The sequence below is a fragment of the Diceros bicornis genome, chromosome 7, assembly GCF_020826845.1.
Source record: "Diceros bicornis minor isolate mBicDic1 chromosome 7, mDicBic1.mat.cur, whole genome shotgun sequence".
Taxonomy (NCBI): domain Eukaryota; kingdom Metazoa; phylum Chordata; class Mammalia; order Perissodactyla; family Rhinocerotidae; genus Diceros; species Diceros bicornis.
Window position 1 is genome coordinate 27,382,211 of NC_080746.1, and position 22,852 is coordinate 27,405,062.

At 36.4% G+C, this 22,852-nt stretch overlaps 1 protein-coding gene across 3 annotated transcripts in view; it reads left to right on the forward strand.

Moving 5' to 3' along the window:
* C7H11orf65 (chromosome 7 C11orf65 homolog) overlaps nt 1-22,852 on the forward strand; it is a 48,216-nt gene that overhangs the window by 11,014 nt on the left and 14,350 nt on the right. The window contains exons 1-5 of one of the 3 annotated variants that reach the window (XM_058545278.1): nt 717-772; nt 1,939-2,084; nt 13,047-13,100; nt 13,233-13,433; nt 14,921-15,051. In XM_058545278.1, the coding sequence (XP_058401261.1) occupies nt 1,965-2,084; nt 13,047-13,100; nt 13,233-13,433; nt 14,921-15,051 (506 nt within the window). In that variant the 5' untranslated portion in view covers nt 717-772; nt 1,939-1,964. Of the gene's footprint in view, nt 1-679; nt 773-1,938; nt 2,085-13,046; nt 13,101-13,232; nt 13,434-14,920; nt 15,052-22,852 lie in introns of those variants that run through there. The other 2 variants (XM_058545277.1, XM_058545279.1) reach the window with 2 other exon arrangements.

Here is a 22,852-nt window from a genome sequence, read left to right on the forward strand (position 1 = left end):
GAAATAGTTTTCCAAGATAGAAGAATTGTTTGGAGTTGTTTAACTAAATTTCTGCTAACATGAAAGATAGAGTTTGTAAATCAGTGGAATTACTACAAGAATGAGGAGGATTCTGTAAGGATAATAATAGATAATATTTATTGAGTGATTCTGGTGCCAGCAGTTGTTCTGCTTGCTTTACAAGTATTAAGTCATTTATTCCTCACCATAGCTGTATGAGATAGCTACTATCATTCCCATTTTTTAGATGAGAAACTGAGCAGAGAGGGTAAGCAACTTGTCCAGGGTTACACAGCTAGTAAGTACTAACAGTTGAACCCAGATATGCCATACTCAATGTTCTTAACCCCTAGGCTGTATTTTGTCTTTCTCCTAGATTACTCTGGAGTATACAGAAGTGACCCAACCAAAGTTCTGGATAGTTTATTTACAGTTGCCAGTGATACAGTTACAAATTCAGGGTAAAACTCTTCATGAGAATAATGCTAGTATTGCCTGGCTTGTCAAAGCAAATCCTGAGTGGGTAGTATTTCTAAAATCTAGTTTACATATATAAAATCTATTTTATGGTTTTTACTCATTTTTCCCTAATTAGGCAAAAAGCTAATTTTTTTAGCAAACTAGTTTTTAGCAAAACTAATCCAGTTTTGACCATAAAATCTTATGTTTGAACCTTTAGAATGTTGCTGTATTCCAACACTTTAAAAGTCTAATTGATATAAGAAGACAAGGGGAGCCACGTCAGATAGTGAGATATATTAATCCTAAAGAGGTAAGGACATTATTTATTGATACAGCATCTTTCTCTCCACCTTAAAAATGTGTGGCTACTTTATAAATTCAATGTGCTTGTCTTTTTTAAAACTTTTTAATTGAAGTATTACATACATATAGAAAAGTTCATAAAACATAAATGGGTAACTCAGTGAATCATCACAAGCAAACCCCTTGTGTGGTGATTCTGTAACCATCACCAGATCAGTGTTTTCATATTTCGTACCACTGTCTTCCGGTGCCCTGCGAATCACTGCCAACTCCCTTCTTCCAAAAAGTAACCGTTGTTTTGAATACTAACATTGTACTTTAGTTTTCTCTGTTTTTAAACTGTTTATAAATAGAATCCTATGGGACTCTTTTGTATCTGGCTTTGTTCATTCAACATTATGTTTGTGTAGCTAAATTTCACTTATTTTATTAAAAATTATGGCAATATTCTATTTTATGAATATACTGCTATTTATTCATTCTACAGTTGATTGACATTTGGATTTTTTCAGTTTGAGGCTATTGTAAAGACTGTCTCCTGGTGCACATGTGAAATTCTTTTGGTTTCTGCTCCACCTAGAAATGAAATTGCTGGGTGACAGGATATTTTCCAAAGTTACTGTACTAATTTATTTCAGCATCAGCAATCTTTCGGAATTCCCGGTGCCCTACATCCTTACCAACACTTAATGTTGTCAGTTTTTAAATTTGCTTTTTCCTGATTACTAATGAAGTTGAGCATCTTTTTGAGAAGTGCAGCTCTGGGTTAAAATTCTATGTGCTTTTTCAGGCCTGACCACAGACAGTTACAAAGGCTTTACCTGACCGGCCTCACAAGGGAAAGCTGCCCCCTCCTCGCCCCAGACTTGGTGCACAGCCACTGTGCTACAGCCTCTGAAGGGAATTACAATCAAGGAGTCAGGCCCCTGGCCAGTCCTGCTCTTAGGCATCTTTACATTGCCAGCCCCGGTACTTTCATTCCTAGCTCTCTTTATCTGAGGCCTTGTGCTGGGGTTTTCAGGCACCTGTGCTGACACCTCCTTAGGGAGGAAAGCTTGAAGACCCTTTCCCCACTCTAACTCGGTCCACTCTGACCCTCCTCCCTCAGTCCCCTCCCCTCCCCCTACATACACACCTTGGGGTCCGTAAAACTGCCTGAGCCTTTTATTCCAGACTCCCTCAGCAGCGAGAGGACACCCATGTCTATGCTGAACCACCTCACCCTCCATCGGTGTGCAGTTTCATGGGGGAAGATGGCACAAGTGGTGTTGTTGCTTCTCCCAGTTTTAGACACTTTAACTCTTGCTTATACCATCGCAGTAAGTGTTTAAAAGCTTTCTTTCCCTTTTTGCTTGTTTGCTTGTTTGGCGATCCTGACAACTGACAGCTCAGCTGTCTCTCTCAGATCAGCTGAGCTCCTGACATTCTTTATTTAATGTCTTTTATGTGTATATTGTCTCTCTTATTCTTATTGGTTTTAAGCAATTCTTTATATATTCTTTATACAAGCCCTCTGTCAGTTGTCTGTGTTACACATATCGTTTTTTACACTATGATTTGACTTGTCCCTCTCTTAATGCTAGAATTCCATTGATTTTTTTTATTATGAAAAATGTCAAACATATACAAAAGTAGAAAGAATAAAGTAATAAAACCACCATGTACCCATCACCTAGCTTCAACAATTAGCAATTCGTGGTCAGTCTTGCGTCATCTATACCTCCACCCACTTTCCCCAACCCCTAGGTTAATATTTTGAGGCAAGGCTGTCTTTTGACCAACAGAGTTCTTACTTTATTTATTTATTTATTTTTTGTGAGGAAGATCAGCCCTGAGCTAACATCCATGCTAATCCTCCTCTTTTTGCTGAGGAAGACTGGCTCTGAGCTAACATCTGTTGCCAGTCCTCCTCCTTTTTTCCCCCAAAGCCCCAGTAGATAGTTGTATGTCATAGTTGTACATCCTTCTAGTTGCTGTACATGGGACGCGGCCTCAGCATGGCTGGAGAAGCGATGCGTCGGTGCACTCCTGGGATCCGAACCCAGGCCACCAGTAGCGGAGCGCGCGCACTTAACCACTAAGCCACGGGGCCGGCCCCCAGAGTTCTTACTTTTAATGTAGTCCAAGTTATCGATCTATTTCTGCTTGGTTGATGCTTTTTTATAAACTTTCCCAACCCTGAGGTCATGAAAATATTCTCTTATAAACTTTATTGATTTGCCTTTCATGCTTAGATCTGCGATCTACCTAGGATTGATTTTTTTGTGTATGGTGTGAGCTAGAGGTCACTTTCCTATTCTTCCATATAGATATCCAAATGATTAAACATATTAAAAAGATAGTCCTTTCTCCACTGCTCTGCAGTGCCACTTTTATCATAAATCAAGTGACCATTTATGTGTAGGTCTGTTTCTGAATTCCCTGTTCTGTTCCACTGGTCTGTTTTTGTACCCTTGTCTTATTACTATAGCTGTTTTTATAACAAGTCTGTTATATGGTAGAGAAGAACTCCTGTCTTATAATTCTTCTTCAAGAAGACACTTCCAGGCTGTTCTTGGATGCTTTGTATTTCCATGTAAATTTTAGAATTAACTTGTCAATTTACACACACACACATGGAAAATAGTAGAGCAGTGAGCTCTAAGAATAACTGTCAGAATCAACTTTACTGGAATTCTGGAATCTACTTTAAAAAAAACTTAGGGCAACCAGGAGAGTGCTTAATGAAGAAAGAGGCTGCTAAATTTCAGTAAGGAAGCATTCCGGGGTTTTTGCTTACCCACCTAATATGCCCCATTCCCCAGCTTGATGGCAGCTGTGAGGACAAAGGTTCACATTCCTGGTGTGGCTTTCTGGGGCCAGGGGATCAAATACAGACCTTGTTCTCAAAAATTGTGGTTGTGTATTTTGACATATCTGGCAGTTAGTTCCTTGAGGGACCTGCACAGAGGCTTGCCTTTGTTTCAGCCTCCTTCTCCATGCAGTCCTGGGGCTGGGCCGGGTCCCAGCATTGTCTCATTCTTGATTTCAAAGGCAAAGGGCCGGGCTGGCCCCGTGGCTTGGCGGTTGGGTGCGCACGTTCCGCTGCTGGCGGCCCCGGTTCGGATCCCGGGCACGCACCGACTCACTGCTTCTCAGGCCATGCTGAGGCCGCGTCCCACGTACAGCAACTAGAGGGATGTGCATCTATGACATGCAGCTATCTACTGGGGCTTTGGGGGAAAAAAAAAGGCAAAGGGCTGAATAGTTCATCAAGTATGAGGTATACTATGGGTTTTGTAGTAGAAAACTTTTATCTGAGTAAGAAAATTCCCGTCTCTTCTTATGGAGCTAAGAGTTTTGTTTTTCTTCCTTTCAATCCAAGAATGGATGTTAAATTTTATGAAACATTTTTCTGATTTAATTGAGATATTATTTTTCTTTTATTTGAATGTTAATTCAAATATATAATTGTCCTTTCTTTTTAGTAGTTGAAATAATTAAGTTCTAGTCTCCCATCAAGTTTGTTGATTATAATACAGTATTGTTGTCTATATTCACTATACTGTGCATTAGATGTCTAGGGCTTATTTACTACTCATTGCAAGTTTGTACCCTCCAACAATATCTGTCTTATCCCCCCACCTCCCATCCCCTGATAATCACCATTTTACTGTTTGTTTTTATGAATTTGCCTTTTTTAGATTCCACATATAAGTGATATCATACAGTACTTGTCTTTCTCTGTCTGAGTTATCTCATTTAGCGTAATGTGCTCAAGGTCCATCCATGTTGTCACTTAATGGCAGGTTGTCCTTTCTCATGGGTGATTAATATTCCATTGTGTGTGTGTGTATATATCACCACATCTTCTTTATGCATTCATCTATTGATGGGCACTTAGGTTGTTTGCATATCTTGGCTAATGTGAATAACACTGCAATAAATATGGGAGTGCTTGGCCAGTCTAATTGGGGTTTCCCACTTTTATTAATCTTTTCAAAGAACCAACTTTCAGCTTTGTTGTTCCTTTCTATTGTTCATTCATTTCCTACTTCATTATTTTCTGCCGTTTACTATTTCCTTCTTTATATTTTCTTTGAATTGTATTTACTGTTATTTTTCTAACTTTTTGAAATGGATGCTGAATTTGTTGATTTTTAGCCTTTTCTGATATATGCATTTAAGGCTATAAATTTTTATCTATGCATGGTTTTAGCTGCGGTGTACAAGTCTTGGTATGTCATTTTTCATTGTCAAATTCAATTCAAAATATTTAAAAATTTCTACTTTTGATTTCTTCTGGTTATTTAGAATTGTACTTTTAAATTTCCAAACATTTGGGCATTATCATTATCCTTTTGTTATCAGTCTTTATCTTAATTGACTGTGATTTCAATCCTCTGTTAGTTGTCCATTTTTGTACATTTTTATCTGTACTTGAAAAGAATATATATTCTGCAGTTGTTGAGCCTAGTGTTGTATGGATGCAATTAGGTCAGATTTGTCAATTATGTTGATTATATCTTCTATATCCTTACTGATTATTTTTGCCTAGTTATACTGGTGACTGAGAGAGGTGTATTAAAATCTCCCACTATGATTGAAGATTTGGCTATTTTCCTGGTAATTTATATATTTTGAGACTATGCTATTAACTGAATACCAATTTAGGATTGTTATATCTTTCTTGTGAATTGAACCTTTTATCATTATGAAGTGTCTCCCTTTATCTCTAGTAATACTCTTTGCTTTAAAGTCTAAAGTCTCTGATATTTTTTTTTTTGTGAGAATGATCGGCCCTGAGCTAAATCTGCCAATCCTCCTCTTTTTTGCTGAGGAAGACTGGCCCTGGGCTAACAACCATGCCCATCTTCCTCCACTTTATATGGGACGCCGCCGCAGCATGGCTTGCCAAGCGGTGCGTCGCTGCGTGCCTGGGATCCGAACCGGCAAACCCCAGGCTGCCGCAGCGGAGCGCACGCACTTAACCGCTTGCGCCACCGGGCCGGCCCCATAAAGTCTCTGATATTAATGTAGCCACACCAACTATTTTTCACTATTGTTTGCATGGTATACCTTTCCCATTATTTTACTTTCAACATTCTGAATCTCCGTGTTTTAGCTGTGTCTTTTGTAGGCAGTGTATTATTAGTTAACATTTTTTATCTAGTAGGATTCTCTTTGTCTTTTTTGGGAACATTTACTCCATTCACATTTAATATAATTACTAATATTTTGAGATTTAAATATACTCTTATTATTTACTGTCTATATGTCTCAAATGTTCTATGTTCTTTATTAATCCTTTCTTGCCTTCTTTTGGACTGATTATTTTTTGTTGTTACATTTCCCTCTCTCTATTTTTTTTGTTTTGTTTTGTTTTGTTTTTGTGAGGAAGATCAGCCCTGAGCTAACATCCATTCCAATCCTCCTCTTTTTTTTTTTTTTTGCTGAGGAAGACCGGCCCTGAGCTAACGTCTATTGCCAATCCTCCTCCTTTTTCTCCCTAAAGCCCCCAGTAGATAGTTGTATGTCATAATTGCACATCCTTCTAGTTCCTGTATGTGGGACGCTGCCTCAGCATGGCCGGATGAGCGGTGCGTCGGTGTGCGCCCAGGATCCGAACCCGGGCAACCAGTAGCGGAGCGCATGCACTTAACCGCCAAGCTATGGGGCCGGCCCCATCTCCCTCTCTATTATCATTCTTTTATGCTTATACAAGAGATTGCAACATGCATATTTGACTTATGAAAATCATGTGAAGATTGGTGTTTTTATCTCTTCCCAGACAATGCACTTATATCCCTTTACCCCCTTCTGAGTTATATACTCTTCCTATAGTCCTTTTAAATTCTCTATTGCTGGATCATATGTTAAGAGTATGTTAGTTTTATAAGAAACTGCCAAGCTATCTTCCAAAGTAGCTGCACCATTTTGCATTCCCACTAGCAAGGAATGAGAGTTCCTGTTGCTCCACATCCTTGCTAGCCTAGCATTTGGTGGTGTCAGTGTTTCGGATTTTAGCCATTCTAATAGGTGTGTAGAGGTATCTCATTGTTTTAGTCTATAATTCCCTAAAGACTTATAATGTTGAGTATTTTTTCATATGCTAATTGGCCATCTGTATATCTTCTTTGGTGAAGTGTCTTTTCAGATCTTTTGCCCATTTTTAAATTGAGTTTTTGTCTTCTTATTGTTGAGTTTTAGGAGGTCTTTGTATTTTTTGGATAACAGTCTTCTATCGGATATGTGTTTTGCAAAGATTTTTTCCATCTGAGGCTTCTCTTTTCATTCTCTTAGCAGTGTCTTTTGCAGAACATTAATTTTAATAAAGTCTGTCTTATTAAATTTTTCTTTCACGGATCATGCTTTTGGTGTTGTATCTAAAAAGTCATCACCAAGCCCAAAGTCACCTAGATTTCCTCCTATATTTTCTTCTAGGAGTTCTATAGTTTTGCATTTTATGTTTAGGTCTATTATCAATTTTCAGTTAATTTTTATAAAAGTTGTAAGGTCCCAAGGCCGGCCCAGTGGCATAGTGGTTAAGTTGACGTGCTCCGCTTCGGCGGCCTGGGCTTGGCAGGTTCGGATCCCAGGTGCCAACTGATGCCCTGCTTGTCAAGCCATGCTGTGGCAGCGTCCCATATAAAGTAGAGGAAGATGGACACGGATGTTAGTCCAGGGCCAATCTTCCTCAGCAAAAAGAGGAGGATTAGCAAGGGATGTTGGCTCAGGGCTAGTCTTCCTCACACACACACACAAAAAGATGTAAGGTCTGTGTCCAGATTCATTTTTTTAACATTTTGCATGTGGATGTCCAGTTGTTCCAACACCATTTGTTGAAGACTATGCTTTCTCCATTGAATTGCCTTTGCTCCTTTATCAAAGATAAGTTACTTATATTTATGTGGGGTTATTTCCAGGTTCTCTCTTCTGTTCCATTGATCTATTTATCTACTCTTTCACCAATACCACACTGTCTTGATTACTGTAGCTTAATAATAAGTCTTGAAGATGTGTATTGTCAGTCCACCAACTTTGTTCTTCCCCTTCAATACCGTGTTGGCTATATTAGGTCTTTTGTCTTTCCATATAAAATTTAGAATTTGTTTGTCCATATCCACAAAATAAGTTGCTAGGATGTTCATTGGGATTACATTGAATCTAAAGAATCAAGTTGGGTAGAATGGACATTTTGACAGTATTGAGTCTTCCTATCCAGGTATGTGGAATATCTCTCCTATTTTATTTACATATTCTTTTATTTCTTTTATCACAGTGTTGTAGTTTTCCTCATATAGATTTTTACATATTTTGTTAAATTTATACCTAAGTATTTCAGTTTTTTTGGGTGGGGGCTAATGTAAAAGGCATAACTGTATTTTTAATTTCAAACTCCAGTTGTTCATTGCTGGTGTATAAGAAAGCAATTGACTTTTGTATGTTAACATTGTATCCTCCAACATTATTATAATTGCTTATTAGTTCCAGGAGTCCTTTGTTGATTAGTTGGGATTTTTTTTTTTTTTTCCTGTGAAAGATCAGCCCTGAGCTAACATCCAATGCCAATCCTCCTCTTTTTGCCGAGGAAGATTGGCCCTGGGCTAACATCTGTGCCCATCTTCCTCTACTTTATATGGGACGCCACCATAGCATGGCTTGACAAGTGGTGCATTGGTGTGCGCCCAGGATCTGAACCTGAGAACCCCGGGCCGCCAAGTGGAGCGTGCGCACTTAACCGCTAAGCCACCGGGCTGGCCCCTAGTTAGGATTATTCATATGGACAATCATGTTGTCTGTAAACAAAGACAGTTTTTTCCCTTCTCAATTTTTATACCTTTTCTTTTCTTATTGCATTATCTAGGACTTCCAGTATGATGTTGAATAGGAATAGTGAAGTGATGTCTTTGTCTTGTTCCTGATCTTAACAAGAAAGCATCTAGTTTCTCACCAATAAGTATGATGTTAGCTGTAGGTTTGTTGTAGATGTTCTTTATCAAGCTGAGGAAGTTCCCCTCTATTCCTAATATGCCAGAGTTTTTTATCATGAATGGATGTTGTATTTTGTCAAATGCTTTTTCTGCATCTATTGATATGATCATATGATTTTTCTTCTTTAGCCTATTGATGTAATGTGGTAATGGCCTTGCATACCTGGAATGAATCCCACTTGGTCATGGTGTATAATTCCTTTTATTTTTTTATTTTATTTTATTTTTTTAAAGATTTTATTTATTTATTTTCCCCCCAAAGCCCCAGTAGATAGTTGTATGTCATAGTTGCACATCCTTCTAGTTGCTGTACGTGGGACGTGGCCTCAGCATGGCCGGAGAAGCGGTGCGTCGGTGCGCGCCCGGGATCTGAACCCCGGCCGCCAGCAGCAGAGCGCGCACACTTAACCACTAAGCCACGGGGCCGACCCTATAATTTCTTTTATACATTGTTGGATTTGATTTGCTAATATTTTGTTGGGAATTTTTGCATCATGTTCATAAGAGATATTGGTCTGTAGTTTTCCTTTCTTGTAATATTTCTGTCTGGTTTTGTTACTAGGGTAATGCTGGCCTCACAGAATGTATTAGAAAGTGTTCCCTTTGCTTCTGTGTTCTGGAAGAGATTGTAAAGAATTGGTGTAATTTCTTCCTTAAATGTTTGGTAGAATTCACCAGTGAACTCATTTGGGCCTGGCGCTTTCTACTTTGAAAGGTTAATTGTGGATTCAATTTCTTTAATAGATGTTGGCCTATTCAGATTGTCTATTTCTCCTTGTGTGGCTTTTGGCAAGTTGTGTCTTTCAAAGAATTGATCCATTTCATATAGGTTATCAAATTTATGGGCATAGAGTTCTTTGTAATATTTGTTTATTATCCTTTTAGTATCCGTGGAATCAGTAGTACTGGCCCCTCTTTCATTTCTGATATTAGTCATTTGTGTCTTCTTTCTCTTTTTTTCTCGGTTAGCCTAGCCAGAAAGCTTATTGATTTTATTGATCTTTTCAAACAATCAGCTTTTAGTTTCTTTGATTTTTCTCCTTTGATTTCCTGTTTTCAATTTCATTGATTTCTGTTCTGATTTTTATTATTTCTTTTCTTCTGCTTACTTTGGATTTAATTTGTTTTTCTTGTCCTAGTTTCTTAAGGGGGAAGCTTAGATTATCAATTCCAGATCTTTCTAATATATGCATTCAATGCTATAAATTTTGCTTTAAGCACTGTTTTTGCTGCATCTCACAAATTTTGATAAGTTGTATTTTCATTTTCATTTAGTTCAAAATATTTTTAAATTTCTCTTGAGACTTCTTATTTGACCCACTTGTTATTTAGAAGTGTGTTGTTTAATTTCCAAGTTTTGGGGCTTTCCAACTATCCTTCTGTTACTGATTTCTATTTTAACTCCATTGGGGTCTGAGACCATACTTTGTATGATTTCTATTCTTTTACATTTGTTAAGGTGTGTTTTATGGCCCAGAACGTGTTCTATCTTGGTAAATATTCCATGTGAGCATAAGAAGACTGTATATTCTGCTATTGTTGGATGAAGTGTTCTATAAATGTTAATTAGATCCAATTGATTGATGGTGCTGTTCAGTTTAATTATGGCCTTATTGATTTTCTGTCTGCTGAATCTATCAATTACTGATAGAGGGATGTTGACATCTCCAGTTACCATAGTGGATTTGTCTAGTTCTCCTTGCAGTTCTATCAGTTTTTGTCTTACATAATTTGATGCTCTGTTGTTACCCATATGCATATTAGGGATTTTTATGTCTCCTTAGAGACATAACCACTTTATCATCATGTAATGTTTCTCTTTTTCCTTGATAATTTTTCTTGCTCTGAATTCAGCTTTCTCTGAAATTAATATAGCTGCTCAGCTTTCATTTGATTAGTGTTAGTTAATATGCTATATCTTTCTCCATTCCTTTGGCTTTTAACCTATCTGTCTTTATATTTAAAGTAGGATTTTTGTAGACAACATATAGCTGAGTTTTATTTTTTTATCCACTCTGACAATCCCTGCCTTTTAATTTGTATATTTAGATTGTTGATATTTAAAGTGATTATTGATATAGTTTGATTGATAGCTACCATATTTATTCCTGTTTCCAATTTGTTGCCCTTGTTCTTTGTTTCTTTTTTTGTCTTGTACTCTTTTTCTGCCTTCTCTGGGTTTTTTTTGTTTTTTGGGGTTTTTTTTTGCTGAGAAGGATTCACCCTGAGCTAACATCTACTGCCGATCTTCCACTTTTTGTATGTGAGCCACTGCTATGGCATGGCTGCTGACAGATGAATGGTGTAGGTCCACGCCCAGGAACTGAACCTGGGCTGCTGAAGCGGAGTGTGCCGAACTTAACCACTAGGCGACCGGGGCTGGCCCATGCCTTCTCTGGTTTTAATTGAGCATTTTATATGATTATATTTTCTCTCCTCTTGTAGTGTATCAAGTATACTTTTTTACTTTTTTTTTACTCTTTTTTTTTTGGTTGCCCTATAGTTTTCAGTGAACATTACACTTTAAATAATGTTATTCTACTAAATGAAATCTCCCATAATCTCTCATGAGCTTCAGAGACAAAGTCATGTAGAGGGAAGGGACCTGCCTCAAACACACAGCCTACCCTCTACCCCCATTTGAGTCTGCAGGTGGTAGGAGGATAAAGAATTAAGCTGAAATCTTCCAAAGAGTGTAACTGAATGTCCCACAGTCTTTCATGGTTGAGGAGATAGAGACCTGTCAGGACCACATTTGAGAAATGGAAAAACTAGAAGTGGACAAACCATGTATGGATTACTAAAAATGCAATCCACATTTGACCCAGCTTAATCTCTGACTGGATTGACGTGATCAGCCCCTCACCCTACCTGACTAAAAGAGGAAGGGTAAAAATTCCTGGAGCTATACACTTAAGATTTGTCGTGGGGCCGGCCCGGTGGTGCAAGCAGTTAAGTGCGCACACTCTGCTGCAGTGGCCCAGGGTTTGCTGGTTCGGATCCCGGGCGTGCACCGACACACTGCTTGTGGAGCCATGCTGTGGCAGCGTCCCATATAAAGTAGAGGAAGATGGGCATGGATGTTAGCGCAGTGCCAGTCTTCCTCAAAAAAACAGGACTGGCATCAGATATTAGCTCAGGGCTGATGTTCCTCACCAAAAAAAAAAAAATTTGTCTACTTTAGTGGAAGAAAGTATATATATTTTATGAATTTTATATATAAAAGTATATATATAGGGGCCGGCATGGTGGCGTAGTGGTTAAGTTCACTCACTCCACTTTGGCGGCCCAGGGTTCACGGGTCCAGATCCCGGGTGCAGACCTACACTACTCATCAAGCCATGCTGTGGAGGCAACCCCCATACAAAATAGAGGAAGACTGGCACAGATGTTAGCTCTGCCACAATCTTTCTCAAGCAAAAAAAAGAGGAAGATTGGCAATAGATGTTAGTTCAGGGCCAATCTTCCTCACCAAAAAAAAAAGAATATATGTGTATATATATATATATATATATAATGAATTTTATAAATACATAGTTTGAGATCCTGTTATAAAACATTTTTTGACATTTGAACTATGACCCTATATATGTATGTATGTGTGTGTATATATGTATATGTACTATATATAATTTATATATTATATATATATAATTTTTAGTCAGGAGAAAATTGTGCAAAACTAATGTTGTCTTTAAGGCTTTATAGACTGAACAATTTATGATAACATCTATTTTCTTATCTAACTTAATATTATCAGCAGACAAGTTTGAACTGTCTTCTGATAGAGGACCAAGAATTTTTTTCTCTACTTTCCATTTGGTGCAGGGCACTAAAATTTAGAAGACCAATTATATAGAATTCTTACAAAATTTAAACATGGATTTTTGATTAATAAAAGCTAGTTAGGAAAGGTCATCAGGTGTTAAACTCAGATTGACCAATCACAATTTTTTGTCCCTGAATTTACCTGTAAGATAGTACTCAATATATAAATCATATATTTGAGGATTTATTTAAGCTTCTACTTTATGAATAACAAATCACTTGGCTCTTATAATATATTGTGTAGAAAGGAAACATAGTTTGGTATCATTTTCTCCGGTTATCATGTAAGCTATGCTTATTGGGTGTCCATAAGAAATTAAATCTTAAAATATTTTCTAATTTAAAATTAATTATTTGAGCTTTATTCACTTGACCTATTTCATAAATAATAAATATTCAGCAACTATTTTAACATGATACAGTGAGAAGTAGTGAACTGATACATACAGAATGTCAAAGAGTAATATGTATTTTTTATAGGCAGAGCTTCTAGATGCTGCTGCTGGCATTCATGTACGATTCAGACTAGGTGGTGTAAGTATGGATGAATTGTTATTTAGTAGTTTTAAAGCATATTTATATGAAATTTAAAAGACATAATTTTTTAAAAATGTAAACCATTTTTGTATTAGATTACAATGGTTTTTTGAACTTTTCCATCTACAGGTTAAATTTCCACCTGAAATATACTATAAAATTTTCACTCACAGACATGTTGAAGATCTGTGTGCTAATAGCCCTAGAGATTACACAAAACTTCCCGTAAAACATACATCTCATATTAAAAGCGATAATCTTCAGGAAGAGGATCAAAGTGGCTGGTATCGTCGTATAGAGAACAATGGCTGGAGGCCTGTTTCTGATAGAGTAAGAAAAGACAAATATTAGTCAATATTTTGAATTTTATTCAAATAATTTTGAATTTTACATATTTGGAAATCCATTTGTCTTTTTGAAAATTAATTTTAAAATTATTTTAAAAATAATAAATCTTAGTAATTTGGCTGATAAATATTGCTTAAATTAACTAGTCTGGGGTTACTAATAATACTTCAAGATACAGTAATATATCTTTTTTTTCTTACATTTACTTCTACTTTTAGTAATCAGCTTTGATCTAGCCCATTTTTAGATACTCTCTGGTATCAGCAGTTTACTCTCTTTGTAACAAAGCAAATTTGAAGATGTTGTTGACCCTACATTAATCCTTGGAGTAGAGGTGGAAGTTCTTGAGAATAATATGACATTTTCTCTTATATAGAGCTTGTAACAGCAGAGACTAGTGGGAAATCATCTGGATTTTCATGGTGTTGGGGAAATTAACATGTACTCATATGAACTGAACAGAATGATTTTGAATATACATAGTTCCTAATGCATATATGTGATTCAGGATCTTTTCTATAGACACCAAGGTTTAATCTCCTTTTTGTAGAGATAATTTCTACTTAAGGATATTTGTAAGCTTACACTTTATAGGTTAACACGGTCTCATTCTATAGCTCTAGATGTCTGTTTTTATGACCTCAAGTATCTTCATTCACATCCTCAATCTCTGGTATACAGATTGTAGATTGTGGTATGTTGAGTATACTAAGTATGAAAAGTGAAATGATCAAGGTGTGAATTCATTCATTTATTCAACAAACTTTATTGCATACCAACCATGTGTGAGGCATTGTACTATATGGTAGGGATACAATGGTGAGTAAGAATAGTCCTTCCCCTCAAGTAGTTTGCCTTTTAATTAGGGAGACAGTCAAGTAAACAGGATATTTCAGTACAGTGCAGTAAATATATGCTTTAATTGGGGCAAATAGAGAGTGTTATGGGGGGTAGCAAACTCTCCTCCTTGTTATTTAATGTGTACGTGGTGGGGGAGGGAGAATGAATTGGACGTAGGAAAATAGGCAGCCAGTTAGGATAAAGTGTCATACAGGGGAAAGCACACTCTTGGGACAAAATGGTGAGACTTCTGTGTTCTTGGAGGGTGCCTATACTCCTTGAGGATTAGAGTCTTCAAAAGTCAACAGTACTAAAAGTAGGTCAGATCTGTTCTTATGAGAAACTAAAACACTCTTAGAATATGTCTGTTAATTTAGTCATTCAGCAAATACATATTAAGTACCTCAGTACACTAGTACTTTGTCAGTCTTTCTGTGGCGTGTGCCTCTCAAGGCTCATTGTGCTATTCACCCATCACTTAATTAGAAATACCTTAAAAGGGTCTATCCTCTCCTCTATTTCTATCTTGGCATATTCCTACTGAACACACAAAAGTTTTTGTCTATAGCCAGACAACCTCACAATCAGTATTTCAACATTTTGTATATTCATTTTTCACTTCTCAATAGTTTTGGATGTCTACTGAAAATGTAATGGTGGGAGACAAAAAGGAAAGTGAATTCCATTTCTCTAAGCTGAAGAGAAGGCAAGATATGGAAAAGAAAAGAAAAATTAGAAAAATAGAGTGGATGAGGCAAATGTAAGTTGATGAAATACTTAAACTTACTAATGAAGTATACAGTATTTTAAGTTTTTAAAAAATTGCTATCCTACTAAAATAACTACATGTTATTTTTAAAAGAAAATGTAAGATTACAGTTATAATTTTAAAAATACATAGAAAGCAAACAATAAAAAAAATGCCTACTATGTGCCAAACACTGTTAGTCTCCAGGATATTAGTGGGAAAAGACACGTCTTTGACCCTGAGGAAATTACAATCTATTGGAACATCAGATATGAAAATAAGCATTCACTCTTACATATCAGATAACTTTCATGTGGCCCTACAGACCCACTCCATACCCTTCTCAACCCTTCTTTCTGCCCTAAGAGACTGACCCATATGGATTACATTAAAAGTTATTCTTTTTTTTTTTTTTTTGTGAGGAAGATCAGCCCTGAGCTAACATTCATGCTAATCCTCCTCTTTTTGCTGAGGAAGACCGGCTCTGAGCTAACATCTATTGCCAATCCTCCTCCTTTTTTTTTTTTCCTCCAAAGCCCCAGCAGATAGTTGTATGTCATAGTTGCACATCCTTCTAGTTGCTGTATGTGGGGCACGGCCTCAGCATGGCCAGAGAAGTGGTGCGTCAGTGCGCACCCGGGATCTGAACCCGGGCCACCAGTAGCGGAGCGCGCGCACTTAACCACTGAGCCACGGGGCCGCCCCTGAAAGATATTCTGAACCTATCTAACAAATGTTAAAAGCAAGTCTCAAAAAATCAAATCGTTTCTAGGTTTACTTGACTACATACCAGAACAAAGCCTCAAAATATTTAAAGGAATATTAAAATACTCCAGTAACCAAAAATCATATAAAATTCACAGTGTCTACCGTATAGTAATCAATTACCAGGCATGTAAAGAAACAGGAAAATAGATCCCATATGAGACGAAAAATTAATCATTAGCAACAGACCTACCAAAAATATCTTTTAAAAATGAGGATGAAAGAAATACTTTTCAGACAAACAAAAGCTAAGTTCTCTCATCATGTTGACCAGCACTATGAGAAATGTTAAAGGAATTCCTCAGGCAGAAGAAAAATGATTCTATGTAAAAATCTGGATCCATACAAGGAATGAAGAACACCAAAAATGATAACTATGTAAGTAAATATAAAGGATGTTGCTTCTTACTATTTAAATATTTTTAAAAGGTAATTAATTAACTACTAAACTGTACATTTAAAAGTAGTTAAGGTGGTAAATTTTATGTTACCTGTTTTTTACCACAATTTTTAAAAAGATAGGTATTAAAAATTTTTATTGTAAAGGAATGAGTTAACATTGATATTGCCAATCAAGTTTTACTTAAATTCTTGATTCCACATTGTTCTCTCTTTCTCTTACATTGAAAATCTTCATTTCAAACAAAATATAATTGCTTATTTTTTCTGACATTGCAAGTAAATAGTTCCAAAAATAACAGTATAAAATCAACACATGTGATGCAATTTCTGAATAAAGTTCAACAATTTTTTTTAAAAGGCAATCTACTATTTAAAGCAGAAACAATGACAGTGTATTATGGCATTTATAAAGTTATAACAGTGCAGAAGTAAGATGTATGATGACAATATCACAAAGGTTGAGAGAGGTGAAATGGAAGTGTACTGCTGGAAGGTCCTTATACAACAAATGAAGTGGTATAATATTGCTTAAAGGTAGAGCGTGATAGTTAAAGATGTATACTACAAATCTTAAAACAACCATGATATCAACAATAAAAATAGTAAAGCTGTAAACCTAATAAACTAATAATAGAGATAAAAGAGAATCATAAAAACAATCCAAGAGAAGGCTGAAAAAAGGGGAAAAGAAACAAGGAACAGACAGGACAAATATTATGATGTAGATTAAAACCAACCGTATCAATAATCATATTAAATGTAAATGGTCTAAGCACCTCAAATAAAGGCAGAGATTGATAGACTGGATAAGAAAGCAGACCCAACTACATGTTATATACAAGAACTAACTTTAAATGTAAAGCACAAATAGATTAAAAGTAAAACCATGGAAAGAATCATGCTAACAGTAATCAAAAGAAAGCTGGAGTGACTATATTAATATCAAACAAAGTAGATTTCAGAGCAAAGTATATTTCCAGAGATAAAAGGGGTCATGTAAAATAATAAAGGGATAAATTCATCAAGAGGACATAACAATCTTAAATGATTGTTTGTGTAATAACAGAGTTTCAAAATACATGAAACAAAAACTTCTAGTACTAAAAGGAGAAATAGACAAATCCAAAATTATAATCAGAGATTTCAAAAACCTTTTGTTAGTAATTGATATAACAAGTGGACAATAATTAATAATATAGAAGACTTGAGCGACACTATCAACCAACTTGCCATAATTAGCATTTATAGAGCACTGCAGCCAACAACAGATAACACATTCTTTTCAAGTGGACATGAAACATTCAGCAAGATACACCATATTCTGGGCCATAAAACAAACATCCACAAATTTAAGAGAATTAAAATCATACAAAGGAAGTTCTCGATCACAATGGAATTCAAAAGAAATTAAAAACAGAATAGAATTAATAACATAAAAATTTCTGGAAAACCTCCAAATATTTGGATATTAAATTGCATACCTCTAAGTAATCCATGAGTCAAAGAAGTCACAAGGGAAATTTGAAAATATTTTTCATTTAATGAAAATGAAAATACAACATATCAAAAGTTGAGGATGCAGCTAAAGCTATACTTAGAGGGAAATTTATAGCATTAAATTCTTTCATTAAAAAAGAAGAAGAGGGGGCTAGCTCGGTGGCATAGTGGTTAAATTCATATGCTCTGCCTCTGCAGCCCAAGTTTCATGTGTTCCGATCCTGGGCATGGACCTATGCACCGCTCATCAAGCTATGCTGTGGCAGGCATCCCACATAAAATAGAGGAAGATTGGCACAGATGTTAGCTCAGGGCTAATCTTCCTCAGCAAAGAGGATAATTGGCAACAGGTGTTAGCTCAGAGCTAATCTTCCTCATCAGAAAAAAAAAAGGAAGAAAGAGGGGCCAGCTCTGGTGGCCTAGTGGTTAAGTTTGGCATGCTCCAGTTCGGCAGCCCAGGTTTGGTTCCCGGGTGTGGATCTACACCACTTGTTTGTCAGTAGCCATGTTGTGGCAGCGATCCACATACAAAATAGAGGAAGATTGGCAACAGATGTTAGCTTAGGGCGAATCTTCCTCAGCAAAAACAAGAAGAGAAGAAGAAGAAGAAAGATCTCAAATCAATTATCTAAGCTTCCAACATAAAAACCAGTAGAAGAGGAGCAAAGCAATAGAAGGAAGGAAATAATAAAGATAACAGCAGAAATCAATGACATTACAAACAGAAAATTATCAGAGAAAATCAATGATCTCAAAACTTGTTTCCTTTGAAAAGAGCAATACAATTTATAAGCCTCTAAATAAATTTAAAACGAGAGAGAGAACACATGCAAATCAGAAATGAAAGCAAAGATATCATTACAGATCCTACAAACATTAAGACAATATAGATATTATAACATAATGCCCATACATTTGAAAAAAAGGTGAAATAGAAAATTTTGCTGAAAATATATAAAGAACTCATGCATCTCAACAACAAAAAAACTAACAACCCAATTAAAAAATGGGCAAAAGACCTGAACAGACATTTCTCCAAAGAAGATATACAGATGGCCAACAGACACATGAAAAGATGTTCAAAATCACTAACAGGGAAATGCAAATCAAAACTACAATGAGATATCACCTCACGCCTGTCAGAATGGCTATAATTAACAAGACAGGAAACAACGTGTTGGAGAGGATGTGGAGAGAAGGGAACTCTCATACACTGCTGGTGGGAGTGCAAACTGGTGCAGCCACTATGGAAAACAGTATGGAGATTCCTCAAAAAATCAAGGATAGAACTACCATATGATCCAGCTATTCCACTGTTGGGTATTTACCCAAAGAACTTGAAAACACCAATTTGTAAAGGTACACGCACCCCTGTGTTCATTGCAGCGTTATTCACAACAGCCAAGACTTGGAAGCAACCTAAGTGCCCATCAAGGGACGAATGGATAAAGAAGATGTGGTATATGTACACAATGGAATACTACTCAGCCATAAGAAACGATGAAATCCAGCAGCCATTTGTGACAATATGGATGGACATTTAGGGTATAGTGCAAAGTGAAATAAGTCAGAGGGAGAAGGTCAAATACCGTATGATTTCCTTCATTAAGTAGTAGATAATAACAACAATAAACAAACACATAGGGACAGAGATTGGATTGGTGGTTACCAGAGGGGAAAGGGGGAGGGAGGAGGGTGAAAGGGATAATTCGGTACATGTGTGTGGTGGTGGGTTGTAATTAGTATCTGAGTGGTGAACATGATGTAATCTATGCAAAAATAGAAGTATAACGATGTACACCTGAAATTTTTACAATGTTATAAACCAATATTACTGCAATAAACAAAAAATTAAAAAAAAAAAAAAGAAAATTTTGCTGAAAGACATAAACCAAATCTCACTCAATAAACAAACAAAAGGGATAATGTGAATAGTCTTAGATCTATTAAAGAAATTGAATTTGTAGTTTAAAAAAATTCCACAAAGAAAACTCCAGGCCTTATGAATTCCCTGGTGAATTCTAGCGGGCATTTAAGAAAGACATAATAGGGGCCGGTCCCGTGGCTTAGCGGTTAAGTGTACGCGCTCCGTTGCTGGCGGCCTGGGTTCGGATCCCGGGCGCGCACCGACGCACCGCTTCTCCGGCCATGCTGAGGCCACGTCCCACATACAGCAACTAGAAGGATGTGCAGCTATGACATACAACTATCTACTGGGGCTTTGGGGGAAAAAATAAATAAATAAATAAAATTATTAAAAAAAAAAAGTAATAAAAATTCTGCATAAATATTTCCAGAAATAAAATAAGAAAAAAAAAGATATTGTAAGAAAATAACGACCAATATCTCTCATGAACATAGATACAGAATAATAAATAACATCATAAACAAATGGAGTTTATCCTGGGAATATGTTTGGCTTAACATTTAGAAATCAATCAATGCAATTCACCATATTAACAGACTTAAAAAGAAAATTGGATATAATCATCTTAATAGATACAGAGAAAGTACTTACAAAAATCCAACAACTATTCATAATAAAATCTCTTGGCAAAAGAGAACCTCCTCGACCTGATGAAGAGCATCTACAAAAAACCTACAGCTAATGTTATACTTAGTGGTGAAAGACAATGTTTTCTCTCTAAGATCATGAACAAGGCAAGGATGTCTGCTCTCACCACTTCTTTACAACATTGCACTGGAGGTCCTAGACTGTGCAGTAAGGCAAGAAGGTGGGGTGGGGAAAGACACTGAGATTGGAAAGGAAGAACTAAAACAGTCTTTATTCACAGTTGACATGATTGTCTGGGTGCGAAATCATAAGGAATCTACAAAAAAGTTACTGGAACTAATAAGTGAGTTTATCCAGGTTGTGAGATACAGAAACCAATTGTATTGCCAGATTCTAGCAACAAATAATTGGAAATTGACATTTTTAAAAATACCATTGATAGTAGCATCAGAAAATATGAAATACCTAGGCATAAATTGAAGAAAAATATTTGCCTTACCTGTATACTGAAAACTACTAAACATTACTGAGAAAACTTAAATGAAGAGATATAACATGTTCATGGATCAGAAGACTCAATATTGCTGAGACAGAAACTGTCTCCAAATTGATCTATACACTCAATACAATCACAGTCAAAAGTTCTAGCAGTTTTTTTATAGAAACTGAAAAGTTGATTTGAAAATTTATATGGAAATGCAAAGAAACTGGAATAGACAAAATAATTTTAGAAAAATAAAATTTAGAGAACACTGCTTGATTTCAAGACTTATTATAAAGCTACTGTAATCAAGACATCGTGGTATTGGCATAAAGATAGACGTATAGATTAAGGAAACAGAATAGCGAGTTGAGAATAGACCCACACATATACGGGTCATTGAGTTTTGATACAGGTGCCAAGGCAGTGTAATTGGAAAAGGATATTCTTTTCAACAAATTGAATTCTCAAATGTGGAAAAATGGGCCTTGATCCTTATCTCACACCATATATAAAATTAACTCAAAAGAAATCATAGATCTAAACCTAAGAGCTAAAACCATAAAATATATGAATATATATTTTATGAATATATATGAGAAAATCTTAGTAGCCTTGGTTCTGGCGAAGATTTCTTAAATAGGATACAGAAGGCATGAAGTATAAAGGAAAAATTGTTAGATTACACTTCATCACTGTTACAAAAATAGAAAAGCAAGCCACAGACAGGAGAAAACATTTGCAGTGTATATATATGATAAAAGTCTTGTATCTAGAACATGTGGAAAAAAAGGAAAAAGCTCTCAAAACTCGTAAGAAGGCAACCTAACTTAAAAATGGGCAAAAATCTGAACACTCTACCAATGAAGATAGATGGATAGCAAATAAGAACAAATAAACTAGTGACTGTCATCATTAGTTATTAGGGAAGTGCACACCAAAACTATAATGGTATACCACTACATACCCACTAGAATGGCTAAAATAGTCAGTCATACTAACTGTTGGCACAGATTGCGGAGCACATGCAAACTGGCACATCCACTTTGGAAAACAGTTTGGCAGTTTTCTTACAAGTTAACATACACCTACCATTCAACCCAGCTTCCACTCCTAGATATTTATCCAAGAGAAATAAAAACATATATCCACAGTAAGATTGTATATGAATGTTCACAGCAGCTTTATTTGTAATAGCCAAAAATCAGAAACAACCAAGTATCCATCAACCCAAATGTCAATGGGTAAACAAATTGTAATACATCTGCACAAAGGAATACCACTCAGCAATACAAAGGAATGAACTCTTAATACACATAACAACGTGGATGAATCTCAAAATAATGATGCTGAATGAAATAGTCAAAAAGAGTACATACTGTATGATTCCATTTACGTAAAATTCTAGAAAATACAAACAAATCTAGAGTGACACAAAGCAGGTCAGTCGTTGTCTGGAGATGAGGATTGGGGGAGGGAGGAAGGGAAGGATTATCAGGGTGCACAAGGAACTTTGGGAGGTGATGGATATGTTCATTTTTTTATTGTAGTGGTGGATTCACAGGTGTATACTTATGTCAAAACTCTTGAAATTGTACAGTTTAAATATATCTTTACTGTCGTCTATTATACCTCAATAAAGTTGTAAAAATTTTTTTAAAAAACATGGGCAAACAATCAGAGGATCTCCATAAAGCAGTCCTTTAACTCCTATAGTTGCAGGGTGAGTTGGGGGCAACTCAGGGGCCAGTTGCAAAGGTCATAGGGTTATAGTGCCTGCAGTGCCACCAAATGTTTAACGCTGTCAGGTCTTGTGCACTAAAGTAAGGGCACTAGTGGGGAAGAAGGGGAACCCTGAGATTTGGGAGGGGGATGTTTGGGCAAAACAGAGACAAGGCTGAGAACACTGAACCTTCAGACTCTTCTGTTGATAGAGGAAACACTTCCTCTTCGTTTTGAGGGAACCAGCCCATCACTGCGTAAAAGATTTTCAATGACTGCACCTGGTGCAGTTGCCTCATGCACTTATTCTGATTCTCCTTAGGATTCCCCCACAACCATTTCTCGTGGCCTCCAGCCCTCAATGAGAGTTATATCTCAGAACAGCCCAGACAGAGAAATACAAGGTCTACAGGAGGAGCTGGCTTATAAAC